Raw genomic sequence first — 20,824 nt, forward strand, 5'->3', positions numbered from 1 at the left:
TTTCAGATGTTCCAGCTGAGTTCTGTTAGATCTGCTGTAGAGTTATGATAAAGAGCTGCACATAAAAATAAAAAGGAGCACACAGTTATCATCTGTGCATGAAATCACTCACTTCTAAAAACACACTTACTCTTTGTTGTCATTTATACTTCCCAGTTTGAAGTAAGAATGTGTTTAGAGCACAGGATGATCAGATTAACAGGATATAAATTGTAATTACTCCTCAGGGTCTCCTCAGAGACTACATGCTTTTGATGTAATTTTAATTTACTGTTTAACATTTAGCTAATTATTGATTTCAATCCAAGCTAAAATGCTGCTACAGACAAGTCACCAGTTAGGAAACTGACTGTTCGGCATACAGATATATTTAACTAAAGACGGCTAACATTAGCTGGTTCACCAAGACGAGACAAGGCTGTGTACATATCAGTTGTGATTTTAAATATCAACTCGTGCATGACACAGACATTAAAACACGCATACGCACAATTAAGATGTAGCCATGTTTTTTAGCCAGTTGACGTGATGAGGATCAACCTAAACTCCAATTCTGTAATGGAGAAAATCAACACAAGCCAGTTTCAGCAGCTACTTTCAGTAGCCATTGTTACAGTTGTGTGTGTGTTAAGGCTTGTAGACTAATTTTCAAATACTGTTAACACATAAGGAAATTGCTATATTTATTATTTACTTGAAACTGAATATCAGATTCCTGATGAAGGCTCTTAGGGTCCTGTTGATCTTGTATAGTTCTAGGCATTCCAGGATCCATGTGCGGGGCAATGAGTCGTGGTCTTTCTTGTAGTAAATCCATGTGGTGCCCATGTTGGTCAGTCTGGCTTCAAAAAACTTCAACATGATCTTGCTCCTCTTTTTATTCGGCCCGTCTCTGGGTGTTCCTCTCGAGTCTCCAGCTGATGACAATGAAGCGAAGCAACAACTTTGTAACTGAAGAAAAGAGTCTAAATAATATAATATAATATAATAATAAATAAATGTCTATGAGATGGCTATGAGTACTTTTTACTCTAGTGCACTGTAAAATCTAATATTGTGTTTAATTAAAAATGTTAAATAGGCTGATAGGCAATTTTTTATCAATTTGTTATTAGAACTAGATTTAAATAAGTTACCAGTACTTTTTATGCAAAAACGCTGATAAACTCAATTTATTTGAGTTTTCTTAACTTAGAAAAACTAAGTAGTTTTGCTTCTCATGGATTATTGATTAAAAGTATTGACATAATCATCACCTCTTGTTTCTGAAACTATGTTCTGGGATAAAACTAAACTTCCCTGAATAAGTGAGGGTTAACGAATTAAATCAGTCAGTATTATTAAGTAGATTAACAATTATCTACTCACAAACATAATAGAATAGAATAGAATTCAACTTTATTGTCATTGCACATGCACAGGTACAGGGCAACGAAATGCAGTTTGCATCCATCCAGAAGTGCTTTAGTGATATAGATATGTGAGTATATTACAGAAATGGGTCTATTATGGTATGTTATAATGTACATGGTATGAAGTATGTTGTGAATATTCTATAACTATAAGTATGTACAGGCTGTAGTGAGTACAAGCTGTGTACAGGCTATGAACAGGATATAAATATGAAAAACTATACAGAATATGAAATAAATAACTTTACAGAATCTGAGATATACAGCTATACAGAAATGGGAACTATGCAAGTTGTAAACAGTTGTAGGATTAAAGATTATCAAATGTACAGAATGATTATTTACACAGAGCTATACAGTAGTGCAGTTAAGATAAGTGAGGGTGTAGATAGTTTCTACAGAGGCTATATAAAGTGCTAGTGGTTGTGAGTGGTGGTTCAGTCCATGTTATTATTGTGTGTTTGAGGGTACAGTTGTCCATTGTGGGTGTGTGTATGTTCAGTCCATGTGTTAACGTGGGTCAGATGTCAGGAGGCAGAGTTCAGGAGTCTGACAGCTGGGGGGAAGTAGCTGTTCCGGTACCTGGTGGTCTTAGTCCGGAGGCTCCTGTGGCGCCTCCCAGAGGGCAGGAGGGTGAAGAGTCCATGTGATGGGTGACTGGGGTCTTTGATGATTTTCCCAGCCCTTTTCAGACACCGCTTCCTGTAGATGTCTTTTATGGCAGGAAGTGGTGCTCCGCGATGCGCTGGGCAGTTTTCACGACCCTCTGCAACGCCTTCCGGTCCGAGGCAGAGCAGTTCCCGTACCAGACTGTTTTACAGTTGGTCAGGATGCTCTCGATGGTGCAACGATAGAAGTTCACCAGGATGTCTGAGGACAGGTGGTTCTTCCTCAGAGTCCTCAAGAAGAAGAGGCGCTGGTGAGCCTTCTTGACCAGCTTGGAGCAGTTGGTCGTCCAGGTGAGATCCTCGGAGATGTGGATTCCCAGGAACTTGAAGCTGCTCACTCGCTCCACAGCCATCCCCTTAATGTGGATGGGTGGATGTGGGTCAGCATTCCTCCTGTAGTCCACGATGAGCTCCTTGGTCTTCTCGGTGTTAAGCAGCAGGTTGTTTCTGTCGCACCACTCAGCCAGACGATCCACCTCCTCCCTGTAGGCGGCCTCATCGTTGTCACTGATGAGGCCAATCACCGTGGTGTCATCTGCAAACTTAATGATGGTGTTGGAACCATCAGCAGGTCTGCAGTCGTGGGTGAAGAGGGAGTAGAGGAAAGGGCTCATCACACAGCCTTGTGGTACACCAGTGTTCATCGTGATTGTAGATGAGCAGCGGTTATCCAGCCGGACATGTTGGGGGCGGTTGGTCAGGAAGTCCAGTAACCATTTGCAGATGAGGGAACTGATGCCCAGGTCTGTCAGTTTCCTGATGAGTTGTGAGGGGTGGATTGTATTGAATGCTGAACTGAAGTCTATAAACAGCATTCTGGCGTAGGTGTTGTTGTTGTCCAGGTGTGAGAGGACAGAGTGCAGTGCGATGGAGACTGCATCCTCTGTGCTCCTGTTCTGGCGGTATGCGAATTGGTGGGGGTCCAGGGTGGGGGGGAGACAGGATTTGAAGTGTGCTAGGACCAGCTGCTCTAAGCACTTAGTGATGATGGGGGTGAGTGCTACTGGGCGGTAATTACTGAGGCAAGATGGGTTGGAGTTTTTGGGTATCGGGACGATGGAGGTGGATTTGAAGCAGGCCGGTACCACAGCGTGGGCCAAGGACAGATTGAATATGTCTGTGAGCACTCCTGCAAGCTCCCCAGAACACGCTCTGAGAACACGCCCGGGGATGCCATCAGGGCCTGCAGCCTTGTGGACATTGATCCTGCTCAGCACCGCTCCTACATCGGTGGGGGAGAGAGGCAGAGGTTGGTGGTCTGGCGTCACGTCTGCTTTGGTTGTGGTTTAGTATTTAGTATTTATTTATTTATTGTCATTGTCAAGAACAATGAAATTGCGTTTGGGGCTTCCATACAACCCAAAAAAAAGAAGAAAATAATAAATACCCCTTAAAACCCAAGTGTACATATTTAACCCAGTGTGACTCCAATGCAATAAGACAATCCTTAGCAATAATGTTCGTAGAAATTCAGACAAAGACCTGAGAAACATGACAAAATACAACAATGCAACCCATTCAATATTATTGTACTGTGAGATATGATATCAGATATGATAGTTATCTATTTAAGAAAGAGGGGGGGGGGGGGCAGGAGGGGGAAGAGAATAAAGATATGATGCACCAATGCAGACCAGTTCATTGCTATTAAGAAGTTGGATATGGTTATTGTCCGTGAGAGGGGGGCAGAGAGTTCAGGAGCCTCACAGCCTGTGGATACAGGCTGTTGGCCAGTCTGGATGTTCTGGCCTGTATAGACCTGTACCTTCTCCCTGAGGGCAGCAGATGGAAAAGGTGGCGCGCAGGGTGATGTTGGTCCCGCAGGATACTGTGCACCCTCCTCAGACAGCGAGTGGGGAAGATATTACTGATCTCTGGCAGACTTGTTCCAATAATTCTGCCAGCTTCTTTCACCACCCGCTGGAGTGCTTGCTGATCGGCCTTGGTGCAGCTGGGGAACCACACTAGAAATCCATACGTCAGAATGCTGCTGATGGCACAGTTGTAGAAGTTCAACATCAGAGATCTGGGAATGTGTGCGCTCCGCAGTCTCCTCAGGTAGTAGAGGCGCTGTTGGGCCTTCCGTACAACTGAGGTGATATGGTTGCCCCAGGACAGGTCCTCGGTCACAGTTACCCCCAAGAATTTAAAACTGCTCACCCTCTCCACCGCCTCACTGCCAATGAAGAGAGGCAGATGGTTGTTATGACCCCTCTTCCGGAAATCTACAATGATCTCCTTGGTCTTTTTGGTGTTTAAGACCAAGTTATTGTCGTGGCACCATGACTCTAGTTGTTGCACCTCTGTCCTATAGTTTGTCTCATCATTGTTGGATATAAGTCCGAGCACTGTAGTGTCATCTGCAAACTTAACAATGAGATTGGACGCGCAGGAGGAAATACAGTCATGGGTGAAGAGAGTGTATAGCAGAGGGCTCAGAACACACCCCTGAGGGGCACCGGTGTTGACCACAAGGGTGGAAGAGGTGTTCTTACCCACTCTGACACTCTGTCTACGGTTAGTGAGGAAGTCCACAATCCAGTTGCACAGAGAGGAGTTAAGTCCCAGTTGGTGGAGTTTGGGACGGAGTTTGTATGGCCGGATGGTATTAAAAGCCGAGCTGTAGTCTACAAAGAGGAGCCGTGCATAGGTGTTCCTGTGTTCCAAGTGCTTCAGTAATGTGTGCAGCACTGTGGCGATCGCATCCTCGGTTGACCGGTTCTCCCTGTATGCAAACTGGTGCGAGTCCAGGGATGGTGGAAAAGCAGCTCTGATGTGTTTAATGACCAGTCTCTCCAGGCATTTGGCGGGAATGGGGGTGAGTGCCACAGGTCTGAAATCGTTCAGACATGTGACATTTGACTGTTTTGGGATGGGAACGATGGTTGCTGCTTTGAAACAGGATGGTACCAGTGAACAGGACAACGAGGTGTTATATATAGAGGTGAAGACGTCCGCCAGGTCCGCAGCACAGTCTTTTAGCACCCGGCCCAGCACTCCATCCGGCCCGGCCGCCTTCCTGGTGTTAATGCTCCGGAACACACGCCTCAGCTCATGAGTGCTCAGGACCGGAGCAGGGTCGGTTGAGGGGAGAGGGGACAGGACAGGGTCGGTGTTCTCCCTGTCAAAACGGGCATAAAAGAGATTTAGATCCTCAGCCAGAGTAGAACTGTCGGCTGAGGGTGATGGTGTTCTTCTTTTGTAGTCCGTGATAGCCCTGATGCCCTCCCAGACCTGCCTTGGGTTTGTGTTGTTCTCAAACCTGGCCTCGATACGCCTCCTGTGCTGCTGCTTGGCAGTCTTGATGCCTCTTCTCAGGTTGGCCCTGGCAGCACTGTATGCCTCCTGGTCCCCGGATTTGAAAGCGTTGTTCCTTGTTCGAATAAGTTGTTGAACTCCGTGTGTCATCCAGGGTGGATTATTAGGGAACACATGGAATCGTTTCCAAGTTGTTACATTGTCCACACAGAAACAGATGTAGTCCAAGACAGTGGAGGTGTAACTATCCAATGCGACACGATTGTCAGTGTCCTGCACCTTGAATACATCCCAGTCTGTGCAGTGGAAACAGTCCTGAAGCATCGGAATAGCATCCTGCGGCCATGTTCTCACGGTTTTGGTTGTAATCCCAGTGCTCTTGATCTTTTGTGTGTATATTGGGTGTAGCAGAAGGGAGAGATGGTCTGACAGACCCAGGTGGGGATAAGCCTGGGCTCTGTACGCATTCGCCATGTTGGTGTACACCTGGTCCAACGTTCTATCTCCTCTGGTAGCACACTTCACATTACGGTGGAAATTGTGAAGTACAGATTTCAGGTCCGCGTGGTTAAAATCCCCAGCCGCAATAAAGACACTGTCCGGGTGTGCTACCAGGCTGTTATTGATGCTGCTGCTCAATTGTGCTAACGCTAGCTTAGCATTAGCATCTGGTGGAATGTAAACAGCGCAGATGTAAACGGCAGAAAATTCCCGAGGGAGATAGAATGGACGGCACTTTAACACCAACAGTTCTACCTCTGTACTGCACAGTTTTTCCGTTACCGTGACGTTCGTGCACCAAAGGTTGTTAATATAGATGCACAGCCCCCCGCCAGTCTTCTTACCCGAGTCCGCAGACCTGTCGGCTCGATAGGCGGTGCGGCCTGCTAGATCGATAGCCGCATCGGGAATGGCGCTGTCCAGCCAGGTTTCAGTGAAAATCATGCACGAACAGTTATTAAAAGTCCGTCGAGTGGCGATCTGCAGTCGTATTTCATCCAGTTTGTAACGGATTGAACGGGCGTTGGAGAGGAATATGATCGGGAGTGGTGGTTTAAACGGACTAGTCTTTAGCCGTGCCCACAGGCCTCCCCGCTTGCCTCTCTTCTGCCTCCGCTCGCAACGTCTCCTCCTGCGGCTTGCTGTTGCGGGTAGCCCCGGGGGTTGCTTAACGATCTCCGGGGGGATGAGATACTCGGATGTTAGTTGAAGATCTCCACGGCTTAGTTGTAGTAGATCATCTCTGTTGTATTGAAGTAACACCAGACTGTGTGAAATAATACACAGTACCACCAAAAGTGCAAAAGTGTAGGAGCTGCGCCGCTGCGTCTGTGCGCGCCGCCATCTTGATTCATCTTGGTTGTGGGGTTCCCTCGCTCAAAACGAGCATAAAAGTTGTTGAGCTCGTTGAGGAAGGAGACATCAGAGGATGCGGGGGAGGGTTTGGTGGTCCTGTAGTCTGTAATGGTCTGGAGTCCTTGCCACATGCGTCGGGGGTTGGAGTTGGAGAAGTGTTCTTCTACCTTCTTTTTGTAATGGTGTTTGGCTTTTTTGATGCCCTTCTTTAGATTAGCCCTGGCTGTACTGTAGGCGTGTGCATCTCCTGACCTAAAGGCGGTGTTGCGGGCCTTCAGGAGGAGACGAACATCCCGGTTCATCCAAGGCTTCTGGTTGGGGTACATGGTGATCCGTTTCTGGGTGGTGACACTGTCTGTGGTTTCGGAGATGTAATCCAGTACAGATGAGGCGTACTGGTCCAGGTCTGTGTGGGTGAACATATTCCAGTCTGTGTTTTTAAATCTGTCCTGGAGCACTGCGTCTGTCCCCTCTGGCCACACTTTAATTGTCCTCACAGCAGGTTTCACACGTTGGATGAGTGGTGAATACCTAGGTGTGAGGAACAGGGAGAGATGGTCCGATTGTCCAATGTGGGGGAGGGGTGTGGCTTTGTAGGCTCCAGCCAGGTTGGAATACACATGGTCTAAAGTCTTGTCTCCTCTGGTGTGGCAGGAGACATGTTGGTGGAATCTGGGGAGGACTGTCTTTAAGTTGGTGTGGTTGAAGTCGCCAGCAACAATAAAAGCAGCCTCGGGGTGTTTATTCTGGTGTTTGTTAATGGCTGCAGAAAGTTCTTTCATGGCCAACCGAGCATTAACGTCGGGGGGTATATACACGGCAGTGAGTATGATCGAAGTGAGTTCTCTGGGGAGATAATAAGGTCTGCATTTGACCATTAAAAACTCCGCATTAGGTGAGCAGTGACTCTCAGTAGTAGTGGAGTTCATGCACCAAGCATTGTTCATATAAATGCACAAACCTCCACCTCTGGTCTTGCCGGAGTCATCTGCTAGCCTGTCGGCTCGGTGTGTGTGGCGTCCTGCTAACTCGATAGCATTGTCCGGGCAGCTGTTGTTCAACCATGTTTCGGTGAAAAACATGACATTTGAGTCCATAATCCGTCTGTTGTTAGTGATGGAGAGCCGTATCTCATCCATTTTGTTTGCCAGAGAACGGACATTGGCGAGAAAAATACTGGGTAAAGGCAGCCGGTGTGGTGTTAGCTTTAGCTTAGCCCGTAGCCCTCCGCGCCTACCTCGCCTTTGTTTACGATCTCGGCGCCGTCTGCGTGCACTTCCGCCCGGCCGGGGAGAGTGGGCAGCCTCCGGTGTTCTGGAGATCTCTGGGATGAGTCGGAGATCGGCGATAAAACTGTTGGAGTTGTGAGTCCAGATGTCCAGAAGGTCTTGTCTGCTGTAGGTCAGCAACGCACAGCAATTCTGGACGAATAATCCGGTTAAAAGTAGATAAAAAAAAACGCTAAATAGCAGATTCTGGAGAGACACTGAGCCTCACGTTGTTCACGCGCCACCATCTTGGAATCTTGGAAGTTAGAATGATTCAGTTTCTATCAGTAATTAGTTATGTAATGTACTGAGAAGTATTGGGTAGACTTCACCTTATTTATTTTAGTATTTTATAGCCTCTAATATAAGGGACTATTTACTAAAACTATGTAATAAAATTTGCCTAAACAAAATCAATGCAAATTGTTACAAATTTACTGGTTAGATCTATCGATTGTTTTTTACAGTGTATTCTTTACTTTAATTGAACATAAATGAACATTCAGATTAAAAGAAAGCTTTAAATATCCTAGACTATACGCTTTTGATGTAGAAATTTTAATTTACTGTTTAACATTTAGCTAATTATTGATTTAAATACAAGCTAAAATGCTGCTACAGACAAGTCACCAGTTAGCAAACTAACTGTTCGGCATACAGATATATCCATTCTGGGGGCTGTTGAGAAAACAACAAAACCCCTTTGAACTCACCCATACACCAATATTTCCACAAAAATCTCACATAACTAACAATAGGACTTTTCCTTGTTCTTTTGACATTTGTTAAATTTCAACATGTTCCAGAAAGCTGTGTTTGTTTTACTGCGTAAATATGTTGTATTGCATCACAGCAGTGAACAAAGTGCAGTTTACTATTTGATGGGGTGGGGGAGGCTTGGAATCAAAGACTAAACTATGCAGCTTTAAGTTGTGGAAATAGCGGACAGCATTTCACCATAAAGGCACTGTTCTCAGTCCTCAGCACAGCAATGTTAAGCAAATATGCAAGTAAAATAAATGTATTTATTGTTTTTCAAGATACAAATCACAAAGTGCTTCACCTGATATAAAATCAACACAACATAAGCCCAGGAGTTAGATGACATCAGAATGAAATGTCTTAATGGGTCAAGGAAGATTTACAATATTGAACAATATCTAACATATTACGCAATGTAAATCGTGCATCTGATATTCAAAAGGGTGTTGCAAGTCAAGACACGACAACAATATCATCAAACAGACTCAGTATTCGTGGGTGTTAAATATTAGCACTTCAATCTTCAAATGACCTTTCCTCCAAGTCTATCGAATCTAAATTTTTTCTGTGCTTCACAGAGGAAAGTCAAAGGTATTTTTCCAGTTACCTATAAAAATTGAAATTTCTTACATTCCTAATAATAAGAACTTTGAGAGGAGGCAGCGCGAGGGCCGAGGTGGCTTTCAGCTGGAGCAGAGAGGAGAGAGCTGCACACACCTGCTCTAATGGAAGGAGCCACACATGTAAACAAAAATGACATCTGATCATGGATCATGATATCATAACAACATGAATCTCATTCTTAATGTGCTTTAACCAGTTTATATATAGTATATAGTTCATAGTTAGTAAGTTATATCAGACATCTTTTCTTCTAAATTCCTAACGACAAACAGTGCGAGTTGCACATAAAAAGGAAATTGTTTTTGAACACTCAAGCTCATTCCACGTGCACAGTTCTCCTTTCCTTCAGCGTTGTTTGGCTCTCCTTAACCCCAAAATTCAAAGCTGATTTGAGACCCACATCAGACCACATCCATCTGCCTTCTTTGTGAATGTCCTAAGCTTTGGAATAATCTTCCTCTTCACATTAGGCAATCGACATCAGTTCTGGTTTTTAAATCCAGATTGAAAACGCATTTTTATTCACTGGCTTTTGACTCAGTGGTTGACTGACTTGTATTTTATTGTTTTCGCTATGTTTATTATTTTATCGTATTTATTATTCTTATGGTATCTATTATGTTTCTATTGTTCAGCACTTTGGTCAGCCTTGTGTGTTTCTAAAGTGCTATATAAATAAACAATGATGATGATGATGATGTCACTGAGTCCGATCCTGGTGAAGACATTTTAACCACTTTCAGGTCTTACTCAAGGTTTTGATAAAATTATGCCTCTCCAAGACTGTGGGTTGACACAAGGTTGGTTCCCTCTGACACACGGTGTGGCTCTGCATCAGCCCAGGTCATAGCTATGGCATTGTGCATATAGCAGCGGTCGCTGTAGCTGTACCAGGAGCTGGTTTCTTTGGTAATTTATTTGATTGTATTTTATTTTAAAAAGGCTTTTTCAGCAAAACAATTAAACAAAAAAAGTTCAGTATAGATGTTGGGTGTTTTTTACTCCTGCTTCAATATTGTGGCAGGGTGTGGTCTGTGGTGGCGCTGCAGGGATGATGGAAGCACCTGCACGGCATCTGCAATCACGCTTTGCCGGCTTAAAATCTGTGCTCTGTCTGCTGTTGTTGTTGATGATGATGTGAGTGGCTGGCAGCTGCAGAGCTGCAGCCACGTGTGGAAGAAAAGCAGTTAATAAAGGTGATGCTGAAAAGCATGTTCATGCAAACTTCGTCTGGTCTGCTGTAGGTCATTTAAAAATATATTAACGTTAGTTGTGAGCAGTGTTGGGTTACTTTTAAAATGTATTCCACTACAGATTACAGAATACATGCCCCAAAATGTAGTTTGTAACGTATTTTGTCACGTTACTCAACGAGAGTAACGTATTCTGAATACTTTGGATGCTTTTTACAACTACATGAATGTACTATTGCTGTGTGATTTATTACTATTACTAAAGGCTACTCGCCATACCAACACCAACTAGATTTTTAAATCTTAATATAAAATGAGTAACAGTAGGGTGGACATTAGGTAAGGCTGCACTTTTTGCAGCGATCTTGTAAAAAAAACTATTCTGCACGTATATAAAACAAGTCTGCGGCACTGAACCGTAGTAAAGGGACCTCTGGCTAATAGTCGGGTTCTGTGTCGCGCTCGTAGCTGACAGTGTTGGGTAAGTTACTTTAAATTAGTAACTTAGTTACATTACTAGTTACTTCTATCAAAAGTAACTCAGTTACTTCAAGTTACTCATTACTTTCAGAGTAACTAGTTACTAGGGAAAGTAACTTTGGTTTTACTCAGAATTCTCTTGTTAATGTGTTGCTTCCGTAACTGGATACCCAGCAAGTTTGCAAGTCTTCTAGCTTGCTTACTTGCCACAAGTGCACTGTGCCACCTACCAATAGAAAGGAAAAAAATAATGTGCACATTTCCACAAGACAAATCCCACGCCTGGACCGTCGTTGACCGCCACATGATTCTAGCCTGCTTTTTACATCCAACACAAAAACTGCAGTCGTGGTGCTTTCGATTGTACTCAGAACTCGGAAATTCTGCCTTCCGAATAGGAAGATGTAGGTAACACCAGACTGCAGATGAGCTGCTTACAGGGCTGGACTGGGACAAAAAAAAAAAATCGTCCCGGGCATTTTGACTAGAAACTGGCCCACCATTATAGGAAAAATCATAAAGCCTTTGAATGAAAACAAACGCTGTTGTGACAGTGATGTACACTGTTCTGATGGTATATATGCATCAATCTATCAATCGTTTGTTGTAAGACTCAGATAATTATTTTTTTAAAAGCGAGACATTTTAAATGAGAATAAGAAAGAAAAGTATTTCTTTGTGCCCCCCTCTCCCTGTTAATGTCCTACCTGGCCCCCTGGCAACACTTTGCTAGACCCGCCCCTGCACAGTTACCAGCTGTCAGCTAAGTAAAAAAAAGGATCCTGGTGTTATTTGTCTCTCAGAAACAGTTCATAACTTCCCTTCAACTCGTTCATGTCACCTAAAAGGTAAACCTGTTTCTCCATCACCTGTTCAGCTCTGATGATTCAGTAAGGACATCTCCTGGTTTCATCTTCATGTTTCCCTCTCACCAGATAACCAAACCATATCATGACCAGCAGCTTTACAGCTGTGGCTCCAGCAAACATCAGCTGATAGTAGAAAGTAATATTAAATAAATTCTAACAACAGCTGATTAAGCTTAAACGTGCTGCTGTTGTTTAGCGCGACATCCGCTGGTTTCCTCTTTCTGGCGCAAAGTGGATGATAAACAAACAAGAGAGCCGATCAGCTGATCATTGATCAGTTTCATGATTGAAGTAGAAACAGGAGAGGGAGGGGGGAGAATGAATGAAGAAGAGGCAGCTGTGCAGCGTAAACACAGAATAACTCCAGCGTTGTGTCTTTTTCATTGTAGCTGAAGTCCGGGACAAAATGTTCCTTTTCACCTCAATACGAAACCCGTAATATTTTCTCTGAATACGAGACGATTCTGTTTTTTACGGGACGGTTGGAAACTCTAATAATTAACCTATGAACAATATAAAGTTCAACATCAGTAACATAGCACCCACCCAGCTGTATAGAAACCCCGTCATGCTAGCTAGTACTCAGTACGAAAAAGTCAGCATAACGAAAATAAACTCCACCTAAACTTGGTTTATATGTGACTCAGATACACTGCAGGTCATAACTTCTTACCTGAAGTTCAGTTCACCTGATACTCAGACCGGCGGCTGCTTCGGGTCTCTCCTCTTGCCTCCCTTTTCCATCCTCCACCTGCTGGCTTCCACCACTTGCTAATGTTATTGAATCTGTGGAAGCTCCGCGATAGCCACCACACGAAGTAACGAATAACGAGCCTATCTAAATCCCAGTAACGAGTAACGCGTTCCTGGTTTTGGCATAATAACTAGTTACCGTGCTCGTTACCACAATAATAACGTAGTTACTGTAACGCGTTACTTAATAACGCGTTAGTCCCAACTAGAGATGGACCGATCCGATATTACGTATCGGTATCGGTCCGATACTGACCTAAATTACTGGATCGGATATCGGAGAAAAATAAAAAATGTAATCCGATCCATTAAATATCACGAAAGCACCTCACAAAACTTGCAACACACCATAACTCACCTCAGAACGTTAGCACGTCGGAGCAGTATGCATCACGTGATAGAGCGGCTGTGGCATGCGGGACCTGTCGGTGGTCTGGATAGCATGTGGAGCTTCACTAGCAACCCAGCATTTCATCTCCGACAAAGTTATCCCGAGAGAAGTAAAGCAAGTGTGTAAGTCCATCTCTGAATGTTTGTAAAGCATTCCTGCGTTAAGCTTAACAAGCGACTGCCTCTTCTTGCTGCTACTTCAATCATGAAACTGCTTAATGATCAGCTGATCGGCTTTTCTGTCGTGAGTCCGTGTCTCTTGTTTGCTTTTGGCCCACGTTGCACCAGAAAGAGGAAACCAGCGGCTAAACAACAGCAGCACGTTTAAGCTTGATCAGCTGTTGTTAGAATTTATTTATTATTACTTTCTACTCGAGGATCTTTTTCTATGTAGCTGACGCTGGTAACTGTGCAGGGGCGGATCTAGCAAAGTTTAGCCAGGGGGGCCGATAAGGCATGAACGGGGAAAATGGGGCACAAAGACATACTTTTCTTTCTTATTCTCATTTAAAATGTCTAGCTTTTAATAAATAATTATCTGACACCCAAAGTTTTAATTTGATGTAAAATGAATAGAAGTCAATTAATGTATATAGTGACTATTAAGTCTAATATATATACCCTAGTAAGCTATAGTACTTTTTCCTTTGGGAAGGTACCATCTGTGCAGTCTGCAATTTTGTTGAAGAAAGATGTTGAATCTATTTAATATTTCTTGAAAAATAATTGATTTCTGTGCATTTTTTTTTCACACTGCATCAAATTAAGGTTGATTACGTCGATTAAGCATCATGAGGTGGAGCGTGAGGGGTGGTTCCCTATTTTTTATTTATTTATTTTTGTTGTTGCTGGGAGTTGGAACCCTATTAGTTAGGTTGCTTAATATTTATGCTAAGTACTCTTTAAAATACCAGAATAGGGAGGATGGTGTAGGTTTAAGTTTATTAGATTGATCAGTATTGCTGTACTATGAAATATTTTTTTTTGCATACAGGTATAACAGAATAGCTTTAGTGTAGTTGTTGTTTTAAACTTGAGTATGAACTTATACAAAATGCAGCAAAATATTTAAAAAACAGTTTTGTTGATTAAAAAACACTATATCGGATTCATATCGGTATCGGCAGATATCCAAATTTATGATATCGGTATCGGTATCGGACATAAAAAAGTGGTATCGTGCCATCTCTAGTCCCAACACTGGTAGCTGAAAACTAGCTTTACTTTGTTGTCTGGGTCAACTTTTCTAGCGAGAGACAGAGAGAGCCGTTGAAAGGCTGCTCCAACAGAACTTATTGTTTGGGAGAAAAACACGAACACAGTGTACAGTCTTAATAGCTTACTTACAACTGGGCTCATCAGGCACTGTTTTTGGCTGCAGTGGTTATTATTATATTTACATGCTTCCAGCTCCCGTTTCTGGTCGGTGACAACTCATACTTTTCAACTCTCCTTTTTCTCCCTCCTGGCGCTCACAGACACATAACAGGTATAGCAGTCCATTCTCCCTGCAGCACGAACTACACTGCCCGTGAGGCTACATTCTTTAGGGCGATGCCTGTAACACTCTGCCTGTTGCCTTCTTATTAAATAATTTTTTGAATAATTTTTTAAAACACTTCTTCGCGTCATTATATGGGCTGCAAATAGGGGTGATGTGGACCGTTAGATTGAGACACAGGTATTACTACCTCTTAATGTGTGTTTTGTCTGGTTTTACACCAGCGTGGAATTACCAAAAATAGAGAGGGCATAGCCTAACATATGAAACAGGAAAAGACCGCTATGTAATCCATTTATTTCAACAAAGTAAAGTACCAACCCATATAAACGGTAACTGTAGCGGAATACAGTTACTCATATTTTGTATTTTAAATGTGTAACGGCGGTACATGTATTCCGTTAGTCCCCAACACTGGCTGTGAGATTAAAACAATGAGTAAATATTCCCTGTGATCCACCATCAGCGCTACCAGTGGATGATTCTGTATTCATGAAAATCAAGGTGAGTGAAATTTAATGACTTTTGCACAGACACACAAAAGACAGGTTACAGTGTGCATTCACATCTTTATTGTAGCACTGTACTAGCAGGAACAGAAGGTTCAGTGCTTCTAAGGACAGGTAATGCGTGTTGCACAAACATAAGGTAAATTGGTAGCACACGTGTAGTCATTCCATTTCTTATCTGATACTACATTGGTGTGAACACAGTGTTCATTTCCTCCCTCATTATCTGGTTGTGCTGGACTCCAGTAGACAAAACGCAGTGGACAACCATCGGACCACATCCAGGTGCCTTCTTTATGCTTGTCACTGAGTCCAATCCAGGTGAGTCCCTCTGCGTGGTCAAAGTTCTGGATCAGGTTTTTCACAAAACTCTGTTCCTCTGTATTGCGGATGGACACCAGGTTGGCTCCCTGTGACAAACAGTAGACCTCTGCATCAGCCCAGGTCATGCGGGTGGCGACATATTTGTAGCAGCGGTCATTGAAGCTCCACCAGAACATGGGACAGGCTCCACGTTGCAGTTTAAATTTCCGTTCACCTGAAAGGAAAACAGAATTCAGGGCTGGATGAAACTGTTAAAAAGTTGAGAAAAAGAGATTTTTTTCTCAGAGTCACAGAAACAGAGGTGAAAATGCTCTGCTGGTATTGAAACAAGTAACTGCTTTAATTTAAGCGCTGCAGAGAATCATGGCTGCACAGTTGAAATAATGCCACTGGTCAAATGCATTCAGCAAAAGCTTTTCCCTCATTCACAGTTCCAAAGAAGAGGAGCATGAGATAACAAATATCCACATAAAATGATCTTTTGCTAACATAATAACCACAAATAAAGGTAAAAGTAAATAAGGGAAAATAAGAGCTAGAAAATGAGACGGTTACCAGGTTGTTGCTTCACTTCATTGTCATCAGAGGGAGACTCAGAAGGAGCACCCAGAGCCAGACCAAACAAGAAGAGGAGCAAGATCATGTTGAAGCTTTAAGTCTCACAGTATGATGAGGAGCTGCTGCAGCTTCTTTGTACAGGATGGTTTCTTTTATAGCTGCCTGAGTGGGTGTTTTTACTGCTGGTGTGATATCATTGGTCAAATAGACCAAAACTCTCCACCATAAACAATAACATTAAATATAAGCCTGAAAAAATCAAATTCCAAAGAAATTCATGATTGTTTAACTGTTGAACAGTCATTTCCTCTTGGCACATTCAGGAGAATGTGACTCTTTATTTTATGTAGTTATATATTTATTGCATGGTAAAAAGCCTTATCAAGGTCATGAACAATTAAACAGGACAGGTCAGAGCTACGAAAGGAAACAGTAAAACAGATGAGTTAATCTAACATAAAGAGAACAAAGTCCTTCCACACAGAAGGATCATCTCTTTCATTTTGGCAGGACAAATAAGTAAATAAACTATTAAGACATTAAAACTTGTTTATTAGTAAATGTGTTTGTTTTTTGTTGGCTTGCATATTTTTCATTCTTTTATGTTCATAGTTTGAGCACCCTAGATTATTACGATTTATTTCTTTTCTTTTAAAATTAACTTCTTTGTAACTCAACTGAGGAAAATTTGTTCTCTTTTCTGCTTGCTGTCCTCGGTTTTAGGGCTTCTCCACTACTAATTATTACATTGCCAAACTTAGTTTTTCTTCCTTATCATGTGATCCGGTCATTTATCTTATCCATTTTTTCTCACTGTGCTTTAATTAAATATCAGCATTATTCTGTCATTATGCTTTTCAGTCTCTGTGAAGAATTACAACATGAGGACCCAAATGCAGACACCGAGCAAGAATGAGCGACAAAACAAGAGGCCTTATTATGGCTGATTTATAAAAACATACAAAACTCAGCAGACAGAAAGCACCAGAATCCAAAGTAGGCGGGTAATACACACACACACACACACACACACACACACACACACACACACACACACACACACACACACACACACACAGCTGAGAAAACAGGTAAAACTGATCAGTAAGACAGAAGAACATAAAACTAAATAAAACTAAAATATATGTCTCAGGGGTTCTAAAGGGTGGTTGCTAGTTTCATTTACAAGAGATACTAAACAAATGCTTTCATATAGCGCACATGGGCACACTGGCTGTGACAGTCTCACTTGGTCACGTGGCAATAATAAAAAATAATCCCAGAACTTAAAACTTGTTAAACTCTGGCACTTTCACATGTTAGCGCTTTCTTTGTCTGAGCAATTTTTGCTTTATCATGTCATTAAAACATATTATCAACAAGATGATAATGAAAATGGTACCAGGAAATCAAACTTTGTGAGCGTTTCTGTAAACAAAGATAAAAAAAAAAACCTTTCAACTGTTTTTTTATAACAGTGAACACAAAACACAATGAACTGTGGCAGGCCTGTTTGGGGTCATTAAAATCCAAGACTATATTCACAGGTGTAAAATTTATAGACTTTATGTTGGGATTTTCTTCTTCTTTATTTTTCTTTGTCGGAGCAATTGTCCCTTTATCATGTCATTAAAACATCTTATCAACATTATGATAATCAAAATGATACCAGGAAATCATTTCCAATATGACTTTGTACCGCTGCACAAAGAAAGGCCCATAAAGGCACTGATGAGCAAATTTGTTGAAGAATTTATTTGGCCTGCACAAACTCCTGACCTCAATCAGACAGAATACCTTTGGGATGAATTAGAGCAGAGACTGTAAGTCGGGCTTTTATTATATTAAACCCTTTAGCTTAAGAATGGGATGTCATATGTGTAAGACAAGCAAATATTTTGGGGTATTTAGTGAATGAATCAATCAATAATAGAAGGTCTTCTTAGAGTCACTAAAGACCTCTGTCTATCCAAACCACTGGGAGGTTATTAAAGGACAAAAATGCACTTCTAAATATCCTTTCTCACTGTCAGAAATGCAATTAAAAAACTGTTATATTTTAGGGCAGGAAGGGAAATACACTGTAAATATCCCAAATGATACAACATAAAAGAATCTGAAAATCCCAACATAAATGTTTTTTTTATAACAGTGAGTGTAGACTTTAGAGGAGTTTTTTAATCGTTGTTTACAGAAACACAGAGTTTGATTTCCTGGTATAATTTTTATTATCTTCTTGTTGATAAGATGTTTTAATGACATGATAAAGTGGCAATTGCTCAGACAAAGAAAACACTAAAATGTGAAAGTGCCAGAGTTCAGCAAGTTTTAACTTGTGCAATTATATTTTATTGGTTTTATGTTCTTCTATCTCACTGATCAGTTTTACCTGTTTTCTCAGCTGTGTGTGTGTGTGTGTGTGTGTGTGTGTGTGTGTGTGTGTGTGTGTGTGTGTGTGTGTGTGTGTGTGTGTGTGTGTGTGTGTGTGTGTGCAGCAAAATATCTAGTGTTAAATTAACACTGGAGAGTGTCTATATGGGTCCACACCTCTGAGTGTTAAATACAACACTGTTGAGTGTTAAATTAACACTTTTGACAGTGTTATATGTTTAAAAGTAACCTAGTCAGTTTTGAAGATTAACAAAGACTAACACTGAGCAGTGCTGATTTTCTAACACTGGAAAATAACTCAAAATGTTAGAAATATTCCAGTGTTAGAAAATCAGCACTGCTCAGTGTTAGCCATTGTTAATCTTCAAAACTGACTAGGTTACTTTTAAACATATAACACTGTCAAAAGTGTTAATTTAACACTGGAGATTTTGCTGTGTGTGTGTGTGTGTGTGTGTGTGTGTGTGTGTGTGTGTGTGTGTGTGTGTGTGTGTGTGTGTGTGTGTGTGTGTGTGTGTATTACCAGCCTACTTTGGATTCTGGTGCTTTCTGTCTGCTGAGTTTTGTATGTTTTTATAAATCAGCCATAATAAGGCCTCTTGTTTTGTTGCTCATTCTTGCTCGGTGTCTGCATTTGGGTCCTCATGTTGTAATTCTTCACAGAGACTGAAAAGCATAATGACAGAATAATGCTGATATTTAAAGCACAGTGAGAAAAAATGGATAAGATAAATGACCGGATCACATGATAAGGACAAAACTGAGTTTGACAATGAAATAATTAGTAGTGGAGAAGCCCTAAAACCGAGGACAGCAAGCAGAAAAGAGAACAAATTTTCCTCAGTTGAGTTACAAAGAAGTTCATTTTAAAAGAAAAGAAATAAATCGTAATAATCTAGGGTGCTCAAACTATGAACATAAAATAATGAAAAATATGCAAGCCAACAAAAAACAAACACGTTTTAATGTCCTAATAGTTTATTTACTTATTTGTCCTGCCAACATGAAAGAGATGATCCTTTTGTGTGGAGGAAAGTTGTTCTCTTTATGTTAGATTAACTCATCTGTTTTACTTTTCCTTTCGTAGCTCTGACCTGTCCTGTTTAATTACTCATGACCTTGATAAGGCTTTTTACCATGCAATAAATATATAACTACATAAAATAAAGAGTCACAAAGACTTATGCTCCTCTTCTTTGGAACTGTGAATGAGGGAAAAGCTTTTGCCGAATGCATTTGACCAGTGGCATTATTTCAAATGTGCAGAGCATTTTCACCTCTGTTTCTGTGACTCTGAGAAAAAAAATCTCTTCAACTTTTTAACAGTTTCATCCAGCCCTGAACTCTGTTTTCCTTTCAGGTGAACGGAAATTTAAACTGCAACGTGGAGCCTGTCCCATGTTCTGGTGGAGCTTCAATGACCGCTGCTACAAATATGTCGCCACCCGCATGGCCTGGGCTGATGCAGAGGTCTACTGTTTGTCACAGGGAGCCAACCTGGTGTCCATCCACAATACAGAGGAACAGAGTTTTGTGAAAAACCTGATCCAGAACTTTGACCACGCAGAGGGACTCACCTGGATTGGACTCAGTGACAAACATAAAGAAGGCACCTGGATGTGGTCCGATGGTTGTCCACTGCGTTTTGTCTACTGGAGTCCAGCACAACCAGATAATGAGGGAGGAAATGAACACTGTGTTCACACCAATGTAGTATCAGATAAGAAATGGAATGACTACACGTGTGCTACCAATTTACCTTATGTTTGTGCAACACGCATTACCTGTCCTTAGAAGCACTGAACCTTCTGTTCCTGCTAGTACAGTGCTACAATAAAGATGTGAATGCACACTGTAACCTGTCTTTTGTGTGTCTGTGCAAAAGTCATTAAATTTCACTCACCTTGATTTTCATGAATACAGAATCATCCACTGGTAGCTCTGATGGTGGATCACAGGGAATATTTACTCATTGTTTTAATCTCACAGCTAATGTTAATATAATGAGGAAGGAGGAAAGAAACATTGAACATCGGTGCTAAATTTTCTTTGTCATTGTTTTGGTGATAAAGTTGTTTTAAAATAAAATACAATCAAACTAACAATAAAGTATTTATGCAGTGACTCTAACCAGAAAGCACCAAAGACTTCAGCCAGTCTAAATAAGAGATGTGGCTTCTGTCACGGTTGTCCCAATTTAAAGGCTGCTCCAAATGCGGCCAATAAATGCGGCCTTTATTTCCCCAAATTTGAAGGATAGGTCAGGTGTGTCCTTCATGGCCCACCATATCCCAGAATTCAGAGCGCAGCCCAGCCAATTCCAGTTTCGAACAATGGCGGCTGCTACTTAGTTGTAATATTATATTACTCTTATTACTCTTTCCAAAATGTTATCAATTAAATTAATAACTAATGTAATAATAATTAATAACTAATTGGAGGCCAATTACTGAATTTCCCTTTTGTGTTTTACATGTAAAGTAGGAGCTGTATTACACACACAATAAA

General features: G+C 41.7%; 2 protein-coding genes across 2 annotated transcripts; one reads left to right on the forward strand and one right to left on the reverse strand.

Moving 5' to 3' along the window:
- Positions 1 to 859: 859 nt before the first annotated feature.
- Positions 860 to 20,110, forward strand: LOC308385075 (galactose-specific lectin nattectin-like; the record flags this gene model as incomplete). The annotated part of the gene is made up of 2 exons (XM_080863810.1): positions 860 to 947; positions 19,677 to 20,110. 2 exons carry the CDS (start codon positions 860 to 862, stop codon positions 20,108 to 20,110), a joined length of 522 nt encoding a protein of 173 aa, XP_080719936.1.
- LOC308385074 (lactose-binding lectin l-2-like) lies at positions 15,148 to 16,042 on the reverse strand (the record flags this gene model as incomplete). The annotated part of the gene is made up of 2 exons (XM_080863809.1): positions 15,923 to 16,042; positions 15,148 to 15,581 (listed from the first exon to the last, which is right to left on the reverse strand). The coding sequence occupies exons 1-2, from the start codon at positions 16,008 to 16,010 to the stop codon at positions 15,148 to 15,150; spliced, it is 522 nt and encodes a 173-aa protein (XP_080719935.1). The 5' UTR covers positions 16,011 to 16,042.
- Positions 20,111 to 20,824: the final 714 nt, after the last annotated feature.

The sequence above is a fragment of the Rhamphochromis sp. 'chilingali' genome (genome assembly GCF_963969265.1).
Source record: "Rhamphochromis sp. 'chilingali' genome assembly, chromosome: 17".
Classification (NCBI taxonomy): domain Eukaryota; kingdom Metazoa; phylum Chordata; class Actinopteri; order Cichliformes; family Cichlidae; genus Rhamphochromis; species Rhamphochromis sp. 'chilingali'.